The sequence below is a fragment of the Alosa alosa genome, chromosome 4, assembly GCF_017589495.1.
Source record: "Alosa alosa isolate M-15738 ecotype Scorff River chromosome 4, AALO_Geno_1.1, whole genome shotgun sequence".
Lineage (NCBI taxonomy): Eukaryota > Metazoa > Chordata > Actinopteri > Clupeiformes > Clupeidae > Alosa > Alosa alosa.
Window position 1 is genome coordinate 1,538,928 of NC_063192.1, and position 16,226 is coordinate 1,555,153.

The 16,226-nt window shown below is 38.3% G+C and overlaps 1 protein-coding gene across 1 annotated transcript in view; it reads left to right on the plus strand.

The window, feature by feature from the left end:
* Positions 1-16,226, plus strand: part of brpf1 (bromodomain and PHD finger containing, 1) — a gene marked incomplete in the record, with an annotated part of 174,779 nt that overhangs the window by 140,341 nt on the left and 18,212 nt on the right. Inside the window, 2 exon segments of the mRNA XM_048240776.1 lie at positions 1,770-2,048; positions 5,211-5,358. Of these exon segments, the coding sequence (XP_048096733.1) occupies positions 1,770-2,048; positions 5,211-5,358 (427 nt within the window).

Genomic DNA, 16,226 nt, shown 5'->3' on the forward strand with positions numbered 1-16,226 from the left:
CACTAGTTTTTTATTGACTGTCTATGCACAATTTCAACAAAATTTTGCTGCTCTTATTTTTTCATTATTATATGTGCCCTCTTATTTACTTATTTACTTACTTTTTTGTTTACTTGAATGTTATGTTTGTCTGTGGACTTAAAATTGGTAAAATATGTCTTGTCTTCACCGTGGGATAGTGAGAAACGTAATTTCGATCTCTTTGTATGTCTGGAACATGTGAAGAAATTGACAATAAAGCTGACTTTGACTTTGACTTTGATACTTTGTATATAAACAACTTGGTTGTTTACATACAAACTCGGCTTGGTTGTCAGACATGTCAGTATTTTAAATGTTTATTACCTAGCCTACATCGCCGTTGATGCTCAGATTTTTAACCCCTGAAAAAACATTTTTTGTGCGGTCTGAAAAATGTTCGCGGTCTGAAAAATCTATTGCGCGGCCACTTCGACTGGTCTGCGCGGCTGCGCGCGTGCACAGCTTAGAGGGAACATTGCACACTAGGAAATTGGCATAATTTGGCCTCTATAGGGGGCGCTGCAATACAGGAAGTGGGCTCGTATCTCAGCAATGCTTTGATGTATGAAGTCCAATCTTGGTATAGGGACTTGGTACCTGATTGTAAGGACACACTAGGAAATTGGCCTCATTTGGCCTCTATAGGGGGCGCTATAGGTCCAGAGATGAGTCAAATGAGGGTGGTGTCATCCACAAACTATGTGAGCTTGACAAATTTGTGACTGAAGGTGCAGTTGTTGGTGTACAGGGAGAAGAGCAGGGGAGAGAATGCAGCCTTGCGGGGTATGCCTGCCCATCCTCACATGTTGCTTCCTGTCAGACAGGAAGTCAATGATCCACCTGCAGGTGGGATCAGGTACATTCAACTGGGAGAGCCTGTCCTGCAACCTAGCCAGGATGATGCTGTTGAAGGCAGAACTAAAGTCCACAAAGAATATCCCGGCATAGGTGCCTGCACACTCCCAAGTGCTGGAGGATGTGTAGTGTCATGTTGACTGCATCTTCCACAAACCTATTGGCTCTGTAGGCAAATGTACTCAATTTGCTAAACAGTAATGTAATGTAATGCAAAATATAGAATTGCTTTCAAGACATGTAGACTGTTGCATACCCCTGATCCACAGTAGTTGAGCAAATGAAATACACATACACATATAAAGCCAAGATTTGGTCTTGTACAGAGCCCAATATAATAACAGTAAGCTTATGTGCTGTAGGATGTTCTTTAACTTCTGCACAGTGATCATTTAAGATTAATTTCTTCATTCAGTCGCTTGACCTACCATACATTCTAAAACTGATAGTTCCATTCCTTGAATGTGATTGGCTGAATCACGTTCGATGCAGTTGTAAAATGCAGCATAAACATACACCTTGACCGCATTTCGTTCTATATTACTGCGCTACCATAACTTGATACAAAAGTTCAAGTAGCTGCGTCTCACAGTGCTTGGCAACACAGTGCTTGGCAACAGCTACAGTAAGGGGGGTTTCAATGTAACCTACGGCCTCTCGGGGCTTATTGCTTAAGTATACCATATATGACCCCATTTATTGATGTTTTATATTGTTTCCTATATAGTCTACAAGCTAATACAATAGCCACAACAAATGTCACAAACCATGCAAACCATGTCATTCATCGCTCTCCTGGAAATTGGATATCAATTTCTGTTTTATTCTTGTCGTGTTGGTTGCTGCTGTTTTTTTCCTATTTATTCTCTAAATTTGTTTGTCTTCCTTTTTAGATTTGAGTACCTCCTCAGTGTTAGCTCCAGAAGTGGGCCGCCGGACCTCTGTCCTTTTCTCCAAGAAAAACCCTAGAGTTGGTGGGCCAGCCAAACGGCCTGGACGACCACCAAAGAATCGTGATGCATTGCATATAGGGTCTTCAGGTGTAAGCTCCAGTTCAGTTGGGCCACCACAACTACCTTTGCTAAATCCTCTACGTCCGAAGAAGAAAATGCGCAGTCCTCGTACAAGTTCAAGCTCTGAGAGTGAGAGTGATAATGATGACCCTCTTCCTGGTATGTATATTGACCATCTATTGATTTCCTGTAAATGTCAACCCTTTACAATACTGATATTAGAAGTAGTGTTCATCAATGCATTAAAGGGGGAGTTAGTGTTACTGGAGAAAGATTGTTGATATTCAAACTCAACAGCCATACAAAATACACTTAACTATGAAAACTCATCAAATTTGGCACACACATAGTCACTAATCAGGGAAAAAGGTTTGGGAGGTGTGAGTGTAATGGTAACCAGCTGGTCCGTAACTGTACAGTACATACGTTGGTAAACCTCCCTCCTGACAACAAGAGTTGTGCTAGTGAGAGAGCTAGCAGCCCGGGCTTTTAGCTCGATTGCTAGCATGCTCGACTCGCAATCTGAGGTGCTGCTGTTTGCAGATTCAAGTCCAGGCGAGTGCATGGCTGAGCAGTGTGGTTAAACACAATGCAGGTTACTTGTGTAACTCCCCAAGACAAACAAGTTTTGTATGTACACTGTGTTAGCTATGCCCAACAGGAGGTGCATTATTTGGGATTTTGTGTGTTGTTACTAGAGCTGGGCGATATGGCTAAAAAATATCACAGTATTTTTAGTCTATTTCACAAAAAAAAAAAAAAAAAAATTTACTCTAGAAGAATTCATGAATTCTCACTTTCACCCTGTGATGTTTTAAATCATACCAGTACAACGCAGTAGGTTAGGCCAGTGTTTCCTAACTGGTGGGTTGGGACCCAAAAGTGGGTCATGGAACCGTTCTGGGTAGGTCGCAGAGCTTGTGGTTAACAAATAGATAAAACATAATATTGGACCTTTATTTTGATAGACTTTATTTGTTTATGTGTTTATTGTATCATGTTAGACATAATTTTAGCAGTAAACTCAAGTAGCTAGGCTATGACCCTGAATATTTGATAAACTGTTAACTCACTTCTCTTTTCGCATGGCTTTATGGGTTTAGTTAACTTTTCAAATAAATTTAGTTTGATTCAGTCTGTCATTGATATGTCTCCATATGAATGATGATTGCTTACATTGAGGGCAAGGTACTGTGTGGTGTGTTCCTTAATTAGTCATTTGTTTATTGGTTCATCAATAAGAGAAGGGTTTGAGTCAGATGCACTCATAGACAGTAGCCTAATCTGCTTCAATGCGCAGATCTCGTACGTTTAATTTAAAAATCAAACTGGAGGAAGCATAGACGCACATTTAATATGAGAAAAGCATGTGTGGGGAGTGAGATGTGCGAATTTGCGCTGACTTTTTGAAACAGTCAGACGTGTACATAGAAAGTAGCCCTTCTGCCTTAATGCACAGATATCTTTGTAAGTTTAATTTCAAAATCAAAATTTCATTTTGGAACCAAATCGGAACTGCTTCCATCTTCCATCAACCTAGCTCATTGTTGAACAACACTAGCCTATGCCTCTGCCTAGCCTATAGACAGTAATGCAACCGCCGCTGTTGAACTAAAAGTTTACTTCTTCTCGTCTACACCTAGACGTCACACCCTCTTCTGAATAGACTGTTCAGGATTGGTTAGTGAGTGTTATGTGCGTAGATCACGTTTTTACTGAGTGCAAATGGAGAGAGATAAGGACACGAAACGCCAAAGCATGTATTGCCGACAGTGAAATACTCAATATTTGCAATATAACACTTTGATGTATCTCACATACAGCCAACTGCGATATATCTAGTATATTCTGTATATCACCTAGCCCTAGTCGTGACACATGATCAATTTTGACGCACTTCTCCTGGGTGATTCATCCGATTCATGTCAAAGTTTGAAGATATGATGTGAAGATGTTTCCAATTTTAAATTGTGATCTTTTGTTAAATGTTGTAATGCGTTAAAATAGATAGATAGATAGATAGATAGATAGATAGATAGATAGATAGATAGATAGATACTTTATTGATCCCCAGGGGAAATTCAAGGTCTCAGCAGCATACATACAAGACAAACACATTCTTTAACAGCAGAAGAGTAATTAAAGTATATAATATAAAAACACAACTAAGCAGTAAGGACAGTAGAAGATAAAGAATATGCTAAATATACTAAAATACAAATTATACTAACACTTAATACAATATATAAAAATATACTGGAATACAAATAGCAAAATTACAATTATACTAACACTTAATCTAAATCAATTCTAAAAACAGAATCCACATAGTGGTGATTAATAAATCAGAGGCGCTTGCAATGACTGAGGCAGGGACTGAGCCTGTGATTCTCTGTGCATAGTAAGGTATGGTAAGGTGCTCTAAGGTGCTCTGTGTGAATGAGTGTCATGGTGGTAGTGCAATGGTGATAGTGGTCATGGTGATAGTGCAAATGAGTAAGTCAACAGTGCAACAATGCAGAAGTAAAGTAAAGTCTATATATCTATATATTTAACTATTTAAGAAAATGTATAAGTGTGGCCACAGTTCGGCTGTGGCATGGAGGGGGGGGTTATGCATATATGCTAATGTGCTAATATAGCACGCAAACAGTGAGGCATAAAGACAGTGGTACAAGTGGCTAGTGGACAGACAGTACCAAACATGGAGGGGATGAAGAGGCAGACAGACTATGCAGACACATTGGCTGTTTAGAAAAACAGGCAATGTGTCATATATCACCATATATCACTTGACATGGCTCAAACTTCAGAGGTTATTGAAAATTATGTTAATCAGGTGTGGAAGTCCTGCTTCAGAAAGTGAAAGTCTAAATATTTGTATGAAGTGTACAGGTAGAACTAATACATGGTAGGACTTTTACTTACTGAAGCTCAACTTCAACTCTGATGGTAATGATATTCATATGCCCACAAATTGTATATTTGGCATCTATATTAGTGTTTGTATAATTGTATAAATTAGTGGTACTTGATGTTTATCTAGAGAAGCTACAAATAACAAGTCCAATCAGATTCTTCTTTTCTTCAGTATTAGCAACTTCACTTTCACTTTACACATCATTTGGTTGGCTAGATTGGTGGTGCACAATACTCTTTTAGTGAAACAAATCTTGCATCGACTGAGTATCTTGAAAGCAACTCTTCTCATGTAAAATTCTGAGTTCCCATTGGCTCCTAACCAAACATTCTCTTTTAGGTTGAAATATGCCATTAATGAACAAATTGAAAAATGATTGACTCTCCTGTTTATGTCCACAGGTTTGCCTAGCAATGGCTTTGATGGTGGCAGTCAGCCTGTTACAGAGAGTTTCCGTGTATACCGCAATGAACGCAGTCTTCCACGTTCCAGTTCAGACTCTGAGTCCACCAGCAGTAGCAGCAGCAGTGCAGCGTCTGACAGGACCAGGTATTCAATACACTTGCTCATATATGCAAACATTTAATTATGAAGGTAAGCAAGAGTGTAACATGAGCAGCACCTCAGACTGAGAGGTGGACATGCTAGCAGGGAGGTTGAAGCCCATGGGTGCTAGTGTCTCGCAGCACTGTAAGAGCCAATTTGAGTACTTGAATTAGTTGTTGCATAAAACTATTGTTTTGTCAGTTAGAATATTGTATTGATTTGCTAAAATATGTACATTTAATGTATTGTTGGATTCTCTGGTTGTTGCGTTGTGTTTTAGTTCTAATGTCTGTATTGAAGATGGTCAATAAAGCTTGACGGCGGGATCAGGATCGGCGATTAGATGATGATTTATTGTAGATGGTACAACAATGAATAACAGAACACAGGCTAAGTCTCAAACAGTAAAACTGTACTTCATTACTATAATTGTTATGTAAGGGATAACGGCCGCCGAGGTGTCCTGTTATACGGAATTAATGGACGAGGGCGAGGGGCAAAAAACTCCACGATGCGTTGCCTCCGCCCGAGTCCATTAATTTCCGTATAACTGGACACACCTCGAAGGCCGTTATCCTGCTTATCACCCGGTTGCCACCGTAAACACTGGAAACACGAGGTTCTGTTTAAAAAGAAGCTCACTAGTTCATCTTGTTGTACAACTTTTGCATGGACAGTTTGTTTACAGTTGATTCCATTGTAGTGTTAATTTTGTCACCTATTTTTAATTTAGTCTTAGTCTTGTGACGAAATGTCCTTTTTAGTCTTTGTCATATTTAGTCATTCAAATATAATTTTTGTTAGTCAAGTTTTAGTCAACTAAAAGTCTCGTCATTTTAGTCTAGTTTTAGTCAAAAGAAAACTAAAGGTAAGATTTGACCATAGACAGTAAAAGATTTGACTGGACCACTGTCATGATATTCATAGACCAGTGTTTCTCAAAGTGTGGTCCGGGGACTACTGGTGGTCCGCAAGCTATCCCAAGTGGTCCGCAAGCAGACGTGGTAAAATATAATATAGATGAGTTGTTTGCAACATTGAACCAACTTGTATGTAAATTCAAACAGTTCTGCAACACTGTCTATGTAAGATATGCCAGTTTAAATCGTATGAATCCTCTGACACAATAAGCAAAGTGCAAAGACAATAAGCAAGGTGGTTCAGTGAGTAGGCCTATTGTGTAGACTAATATACTGTTGAAGTAGGTCTAATCTTTTTTTTTTTTTTTTTTTTTTTTTTTTTTTTTTTTAGCTAGGGTTAGTTAAGTGGTCCTTCGTCTGAAAAAGTTTGAGAAACACTGTCGTAGACCCAAGTATTAATGTTTTACTCCGCCATGCTAGATGGTGATATGCGCCTAAACGCAACACATTCCCCAAACAAACTCTCCATCTAGCCATAGCTAACTTGCTAGCGAACTTTCCATATTAGCTTACTTGCTAGCAAACTTTGCATCATCAGTGTAACTAGTTAAATAGTTGACATTACATGCTGAACATTTTCGTATGGACATTCTGGGGGATGTTAATTTGTTAATGAGAGAAGCTTTAACTTCTGGGTATGTAGCATTGTGGCATAAAGCTTAGGTAGTTAGCTTAACTCTGGCAGAAATCTCCAGTGTTCTTGTTCCATGTGGTTTCGTGTTGCAGCAACAGCACGTAGACTAGCCTACAGGAGCATGAACTCATTCGGAATATTTTGAAAACGTAACAGCTAGATATTCTGTCTTCTCATTTTGTAGATCTAAAATGAAGAGATTTTTATCTTAGTTTTTATTTCATGCAAAACATTTTAGTTTTTTTTAGTCCAACAATAATGCATCTTAAGATAGTCTTAGTCAGTGTTTCAGGACATTAGTGTTGTCTCGTCGTCGTCTCGTCTTAGTCATGAAAAAAAAAAGGTTGTTGACTAACATATTTCCTCTCCTGACTAGTGTTAATTTCGGCCAGACGAGACGAGAGGAAATATGTTCGCCAACAACCTTTTTTTCATGACTAAGACGAGACGATGACGAGACGGGCAGTAATGTCCTGAAACACTGACTAAGACTATCTTAAGATGCATTATTTTTGACCTAAAAAAAGACTAGACTAAAATGTTTTGCATGAAATAAAAACTAAGATAAAATCTCTCTTCATTTTCATCTACAAAATGAGAAGACAGAATATCTAGCTGTTACTGCCAAAATATTCGAATGAGTTCATACGCTAACAGCTTTCCTGTAGGCTAGTTCACGCGGTTGTTGCTGCAACCCTGTGGCTGCAAATACCTAAAACTACATGGAACAAGAACACTGAGATTTTCTGCCAGAGTTAGCAAGCTAACTACCTAAGCTTTATGCCACAATGCTACATACCCAGAAGTTGAAGCTTCTCTCATACAAATTAACATCCCCCAGAATGTCCATACTTAAAATGTTCATCATGTAATGTCAACTATTTAACTAGTTAGACTGATGATGCAAAGTTTGCTAGCAAGTAAGCTAATATGGAAAGTTCGCTAGCAAGTTAGCTATGGCTAAGATGGAGAGTCTGTTTGGGGAATGTGTTGTGTTTGTACAAGATATCGCCATCTAGCGAGGCGGAGTAAAACATTAATACTTTGGCCTATGACAGTGTTTCTCAAACCTTTTCAGTTTCAGGACCACTTAACTAACCCTATCTAAAAAAAGATACAGTTCACTTCAACTTCAACAGTAGCCTATAGTTAGTCTACACAATAGGCCTACTGAACTACCTTGCTTATTGTCTTTGCACTTTGCTTATTGTGTGGATTCATACTGTATGATTTAAACTGGCATATCTTAGTTGCAGAACTGTTTTTACATACAAGTTGGTTCAATATTGCAAACAACTCATCTATATTATATTTTACCATGTCTGCTCAAGGACTACTTGGGATACCTTTATGGACCACCAGTGATCCCCGACCACACTTTGAGAAACACTGGTCTACTTAATATGACAGTGGTCCAGTCAAATCTTTTACTGTCTATGGTCAAATCCCAGCCGAAGCTATAACTGTAGCTCGACTTACCTGTGCATGTAAACATACTGACTGACAAAAAAATCAGAATGAGTAATTATAACAGACGAGTAGCCCTGTGGACACACAATATTGTTAGAAAATTGAGATGTGTGAAACACTATTTGACTCAAAATGGTAATCAGAAATAATTTGTTATAAAAAAAAGACTAAAATGTGTTGACTAAAACTGACTAAGACTAAGATACCTTTAGTTTTCTTTTGACTAAAACTAGACTAAAATGACGAGACTTTTAGTCAACTAAAACTTGACTAACAAAAATGATATTTGAATGACTAAATATGACAAAGACTAAAAAGGACATTTCGTCACAAGACTAAGACTAAGACTAAATTAAAAATAGGTGACAAAATTAACACTACGTCTGACGAAATTAACACTAGTTGGGAAGCCTGCAACCAAAGATTCTAGAGCACTGCAACCGTCGTCCTACTATGATTGTTATAGTTACCATTCATAATCATTGATATGGAACGGTGTCCTGTTATTCAGAATTAAAGGCCACCCGCCAGCCAATCAGAAAAGAGTATTTCTTCTCTCCGGGTGATAATATATATTGTTAGTTAATCTATTAGGTGGAACACATTATGATAACATTATGATGACAACAAAGGTCATGTGACGCATGTGCATTGTTTGCCCAGGACGACATACAAGAACCACCACTGCATGGAAGTGTGTTAGTCAGTCAGTCAGTCAGTTTTATTTAGCATAGCACATTTAAAGGATAATAGCACTTTGAGTCCCTTTTCTAGTTTGTTTTGGATGAACTAGAGTGGTAGACACCGAAATTAGTCAGTAAAATAGTCATTTGTGTGTGATTAAGTCCTTTATTGTTTGTTATAGTTAATTTACATTGTGTTGTGTTTTGGCAATAAAGTACCTTTAAATAGCCAAAGTAGGCTAGATCAAGGTCAGTGTTGACATTACTGCACGCAATTTTTGACGATGGGTCCTGTCTCGTTTTGAATAGCCTTTGACTGTTTCAGAGTGGCTGGCTATGGGCATGCACAAACTAGTGTTGTCACGATACCAAAATTATGACTTCGATACGATACCTGCCATAAATATCTCGATGCTCGATACTGAAACGATACCACGGCGAAATCCTAAAATATCTGGGGGGGAAAGGACGCAGACCTCCAAGTGTATTGAGTCATTTGTGTTGAATTTGGTGCACTTTTGTAATGTGCAGGTCAATTCTGGGTTCTAAACTTCCAACATAATTATATTTTTTTATAGTCAGTAAAATAGTAATTTGTGTGTGATTAAGTCCTTTATTGTTTGGTATAGTTCATTTACATTGTGTTGTGTTTTGACAATAAAGTACCTTTAAATAGCCAAAGTGGGCTAGATCAAGGTCAGTGTTGAAATTAGAGATGCACCAATTGATCGGCTGGTGACCGGAATTGGACGATTTTCATGTGATCGGCCATGACCGGTGACGGGCCGGTCAGTCTGAGACATACCGATTTTTATGCCGGTCAAATGCACTCGCGCGCCGCACTTGTAACAACACCCAGCTGAGTTTGCAAAGTTTGAAGAAGCTAGCAACCAGGCCAACACTCAGGGCTGGATGTACAAAGAAAGCGCTAATAAGCTACTGTTGTTCTATGCAGTGAACACTGTGCTTTGCCATATTGCGTGGAATTTACTAAGCTGTCACTTCATTAGGCTACGTAAACATGGCTCATCGCCACCCGTCCCTGCCGCTAATTGCGTGCCCAAAGCTGAACCACGGAGCGGAGATAACCGATTGTTAAAAAGTCAAAATGTCAAAAATTTAGCGATCATAGGCTACATGAGGAGATGTCAACAAGCAGTGACATACAGTAGCCCTAATAGTTCTACTCCACTTAAAAAAAATACTCAAAGTATTTACTGCACGTAGACTAGGGGCTATGCCTTAATACCATAGTCTAGCAGATAGGGAACTGGATGTTGTGAAAGTGAACATACGATAGCCTATTAGAAAGGTAAACAAAAGTTAAAGTTGCTTTTGACATAGCCTACAATGAAGAAAACTGATGGTCTGAATACTGAATCAGCTGTCTCTGAAAGTTTAGAATTGATGCATTTAACCGGAATTCGGATTTAAGTTTTTTCACTGCAAAACAGACGTGCACTGTTTTCATATATGGTGGAGCACCTAATCAATCGCTATTAGCACTTCTCCTCCCCTGTGTTTGCCTGATAGCCTACTCCCACTTTTCCATTGCCCTCCCATAAATGCATAAATGCAAATGAAAATATGTTCCATGGTAGCATGTTAAAATGTATCATGAAAATTGTTTTTGTATTTTTAATTGGATATGATGTGAGAAAAAAAAATGGGTGTTACATAACAGTGCATTTAGGGCCTATATTAGTAGTGTGTGAAATGAATGTCCCACACTGGGAAGCATTATAGTTTGATACTGCAGCAGAAGTCTCACTTTTTTTTTTTTAAACAGCCATTCCATTATTGATAAGGTGATTACATTTCTATATTAACATGTTCTATTAAAGAAATTAGTTCTATTCGTTAACCTGTCGTTCTTTAAAAATGTTGGGATATGTCTGCGAGTTGCTTAGCCAAGTTCTATGCGTAGCCTATAGGCCTACTGCTTTTAAATGACTTTGAAACATATTTTACAAACGGGCCTCTGTGTACCTAATAGCTTGCCTTCACTATCCGCGATGTATCCGAAATAGTTCCATTTCACTTCACCTTTTGTTTTATCCACAAGTCGAGGACTGTCGGAAAGAACTATGTTGGCGTTGGCTGCGCACTCACTCACTCAGAGCTGCCTGCTTGACACGCCCACTTGCCTAGATGCGTGCAAGGAGCATGGAGAGTGGGAGCAGTCCACACAGAACATTATTATTTTAACCCTTTGCAGACCGCGCCGAAAATTCCATTTTTTCATACTCGATGGCCTTATGGCACAAAAAGGCTTATTGTGTGATTATACATGACAGAGATATAATTTACCCACCATTAAAATCAGGAGAAATAGCCCTTTCAAATGGTATACAATATAATTAATAATTTTGAGAACACACTTATTTTTTTAAAAATATCTTTAAAATTCAACCCCAAAAAACACAAAACTATCAGTTTGTTAAGATTAATCTAATTTTTCCCCCAATTTCTCTTGTAGATAGAGAAAAACTTGTGTATGGGAGATTCACAATTGTGTCCTCTACTCAGTGATAAAAACAGAATCAATGTATCACCTTTTGTTCAAAAGTTATGATAAATTTATTAGACCTTTGCAGACGGCACAAAACATTCCGTTTTTTCATACTTGATGCCCTTGTGAGACAAAAAGGCTTATTGTGTGGTCATGCTACATAGCAGAGATAAGATATACCCACCATTGTAATCAGGGGAACTAGCCCTTTCAAATGATACATGTCATAGTTAATAAGTTTGAGTGTAACACATATTGTTTTTAAACAATACCTTCAAAATTCAACGTAAAAAAACACAGAAATATCAATTTGTCAAGATGAATCTTACTTTTCACCTAATGTCTATTGTAGATATAGTGTGTAAAAGATAGACAGTGTTGTGTTCTCCTCAGTGAAAAAAACAGAATCAATTTATCACCTTTGGTTCAGAAGTTATGATTAATTTACTTATAACTGCAAGTCGCAGTAACAAGTATAATTTTTAAAGAGTAGGATGTTTTCCTTTCCTGGTTTGACATCTGACCAAAAAAAACAGATATAATGGTCATGTAACAAATATAAGATGTTTTACCATCAAAACAAGATGCATAGCTAAATATAGGATGCCTTACTGTACTCTGAAGAGGCTACATCAATTGTGGGGAGGAAAGATAAAGGCTGAAATAAAGACTAGGCAGATGGTAACTGCTTCTCCGTGTGCTTCATTCTACTATGAAAACAAGAATAAGAGACACTGGCACATGTGTTAAGGTTACAAAAGAGGAAATAAATCATTTTATTTAGATACGTCTTTAACAATTTCATTAAATAACCAGGAACAACTTCAGGTAAATAACAAACATATGTTTACAAACAAGCAGTAACTATTAGAACTACAAGAATGACAAGACAACAGTATGACAAAGATCAACAAAATACTTTGACCATGGTGAACAAAGCATCAATTCATATTAACATTCTCACATATAAACAATTAACACATTAGAAGAAATTCAATACATTTAACAACCATACAGCATATAATTCGATACAATATATAATTATCGATATAATTTGCCCTACACATAAGGTGATACACTAACACCGCATTCACACCAGATCTGTGGTGTGTGTGTGTCCATCTAAACCTAGCAGACTATGAGGTGTAAATGCTACTGGAGTTGGTGTCTCTGTCTGTGTTTGAAGGATAGGCAAAGTGTATGCTTTCTACCTGACATGGGACTTGACCAAGCTCAAAATAAAGAAATTGTCAGATAAGAAAATTAGAAATTGAATTACAAATCTAAGCAAACTATTATCACTATAATCCCTGTCATTATTGTTATAAGCAACACTCTTATCACAACCAGAATGTGCATACCAGTTGGGCTTAACACACACACACACACACACACACAAACATGCTTACCCATCTGAGGATGATGGGAGATTACTCTCCTCCTCTAGCACATCATTGTCTTCCTTTTCATCCAGAAGCTACCCATCCATGTCCCATGTCCATGCCATCGTGGTCCTTGGGGTCATGTTTGCCATCAGCAGTCGGGCTGCTTTCACCTCAGTTGCATCGCATCTACTCTCCCTCCATCTGAAATAACAAAAAAATCACAGGTCTGATAGTGAATAGGTTGCTTAGTTTTATTTTTACATTACTTCCACATAATCTTAATCACCACCAACCATGACTCTTTTCACTAAAAGTATTATTATCACTGGAGGACTCCAATATTGCTTGAGAGGTAACATTAGTCTCAGAGCTCACTAAGTGTTATTGCCTTGGCTAAACCATACCATATCAGCTTACAAGCAAACATTGATTCATGAACATGAGTCAGGAGATATGAAAGAAAACATCTTAACAGCATATGCATACACATACACACCGCGCATAGGCTACTGCAAGCCAAAAAAAGACAAAACACACCCCTTAGAAAATAATGTGTCGACGAGTAGGCTTTGGGTGTATGAGCTCCCATCATAGTTAGCCACCCAAAATCCCTCATAATCGTAGCAGCCAACCTTACAGCCTAAAAGCTAAACAATACTAAGACACATTTATAACAAATCTTCAGTCATGTATTCATGAAAACAGCAGTCAATGAATAAAAATCCCACGCTACACCATCGGTGATCAAGTCAACACAGTCCTCACGCCGGGTAACGTAACATTAACCTTGTTATTCATGTCAGATGTTTCTATCTAAGTAAGCTAAAGCAACTTGGCTACAAACAACTGTAAATTGTGTTATACATATTACGAGGGAATGAAAGGTTTATTTGACAATAAAAATACCGATTAGGTGTACTTGACATAAAGTTGGCAGTCATGAAGCACGGAGTACACACACACACACACACACAAACATGCTTACCCATCTGAGGATGATGGGAGATTACTCTCCTCCTCTAGCACATCATTGTCTTCCTTTTCATCCAGAAGCTACCCATCCATGTCCCATGTCCATGCCATCGTGCCATCGTGGTCCTTGGGGTCATGTTTGCCATCAGCAGTCGGCTGCTTTCACCTCAGTTGCACGTACTACTCTCCCTCCATCTGAAATAACAAAAAAAATCACAGGTCTGATAGTGAATAGGTTGCTTAGTTTTATTTTACATTACTTCCACATAATCTTAATCACCACCAACCATGACTCTTTTCACTAAAAGTATTATTATCACTGGAGGACTCCAATATTGCTTGGAGAGGTAACATTAGTCTCAGAGCTCACTAAGTGTTATTGCCTTGGCTAAACCATACCATATCAGCTTACAAGCAAACATTGATTCATGAACATGAGTCAGGAGATATGAAAGAAAACATCTTAACAGCATATGCATACACATACACACCGTGCATAGGCTACTGCAGTTGCGTAAAGACAAAACACCCCCTTAGAAAATAATGTGTCGACGAGTAGGCTTGGGTGTATGAGCTCCCATCATAGTTAGCCACCCAAAATCCTCATAATCGTAGCAGCCAACCTTACAGCCTAAAAGCTAAACAATACTAAGACACATTTATAACAAATCTTCAGTCATGTATTCATGAAAACAGCAGTCAATGAATAAAATCCTTACGTTACACCATCGGTGATCAAGTCAACACAGTCCTCACGTCGGTAACGTAACATTAACCTTGTCATTCATGTCAGATGTTTCTATCTAAGTAAGCTAAGCAACTTGGCTACAAACAACTGTAAATTGTGTTATACATATTACGAGGGAATGAAAGGTTTATTTGACAATAAAATACCGATTAGGTGTACTTGACATAAAGTTGGCAGTCATGAAGCACGGGAGTGAACTTTATCGCGACTACGCGTCAAGGACATGTTGCAGCCTCTCCTGGTGCTAACGTTACCTAACTTAGCTAGTTTTCTGTATCATCAGATGACAAGCAAACAACATCGTTCAAATAGAACAAATCGTTAAAGTGTCAGTCCTAGTAGGTCTGTAATCTTGGTTGACATATAGTAACCCCCCAAAAATGACTGAAAATAATGAGTTTACTAAAGATTACGGTGTGCTAAAATACCAGCTATCATATCAGCTGAAGTGAACACACACACTCATTATGTTACGGCCAAGCATACAAGGTGTAATTACCAGCAAAAATAACTTTTAAAAACGATTTTAAAGTAATAACATGGATAACAAGTAGTAATAACATAAAAAGACTTGTTTTTACCTTGTTTGAACCATGCATAGTGCTTCCTGCTGTGATTCCTCTAGTGGAGGGAGACGTCAACTCTTGATTTTTCCTTCACGTAGTAAAAGAAATTCGCGCCACAAATCCCTTAACCAATCATATCGCCAGAAAGCCTATGATGTGACGTTTTTGAGGAAGTTTTCATTGATAAAATTGGTTGGGGTATGGCGGAGTTATTAGACTGAACGTCATCGGTACTGGGGTACCGAAATTAAAGCGTGCGGTCTGCAAAGGGTTAATAAAGTATTGATTCTAAAAACGTCGGAAATTGTATCGTTTTTTTTGCGTGAAGGCATCGTGATACCTTTCTAGTATCGATACACCGTGCAACACTAGCACAAACATGTCCTTAAAACAAGCCTTAACGTCCGTTTTCAAAATAAAGGAATGTCAACCACATCCAGTGTTTGAATATATTTTACTGAACTCATTAAATGTAGTCATGATACTCATGAATGCATGTCTCTTATAGCCACAGTAGGAGTAATTTTTGCAACACTGTATTTTGGGTGGCCCGCGAAGACCACTTGGTAATGAAGTTGAATAGCCCTGGTGTAAAATGTCACACCCAACAGAAAGTGAGTGCTTCCAATGTATAAAACTGGCAAATACAAATAGCACACACATCAGATATGTGCATTTGACAAATGCACCACATGTGAGTGCATTGTTGGATTCCGAAATGTCACGGCTTGCGGACGGCAGGTGCTCAGGCCCACTATCGCCGATTCTGATAACCCACCTAGGAGAATTGAGTCAAAATGTACCATGTTCCACCAGTGTAATAGCCATTCTATCTGTTGCTAAATGGTGGCGCTATGCCAAATATGCATTGTGGGCATGTGAAAATCATCATTACCATAATAAATAACAACCTGTGGTTTGAGTCATGTCAAACAACGTATGGCAAATTGATCACACACTTACTGTTTACATGGCGAGGTA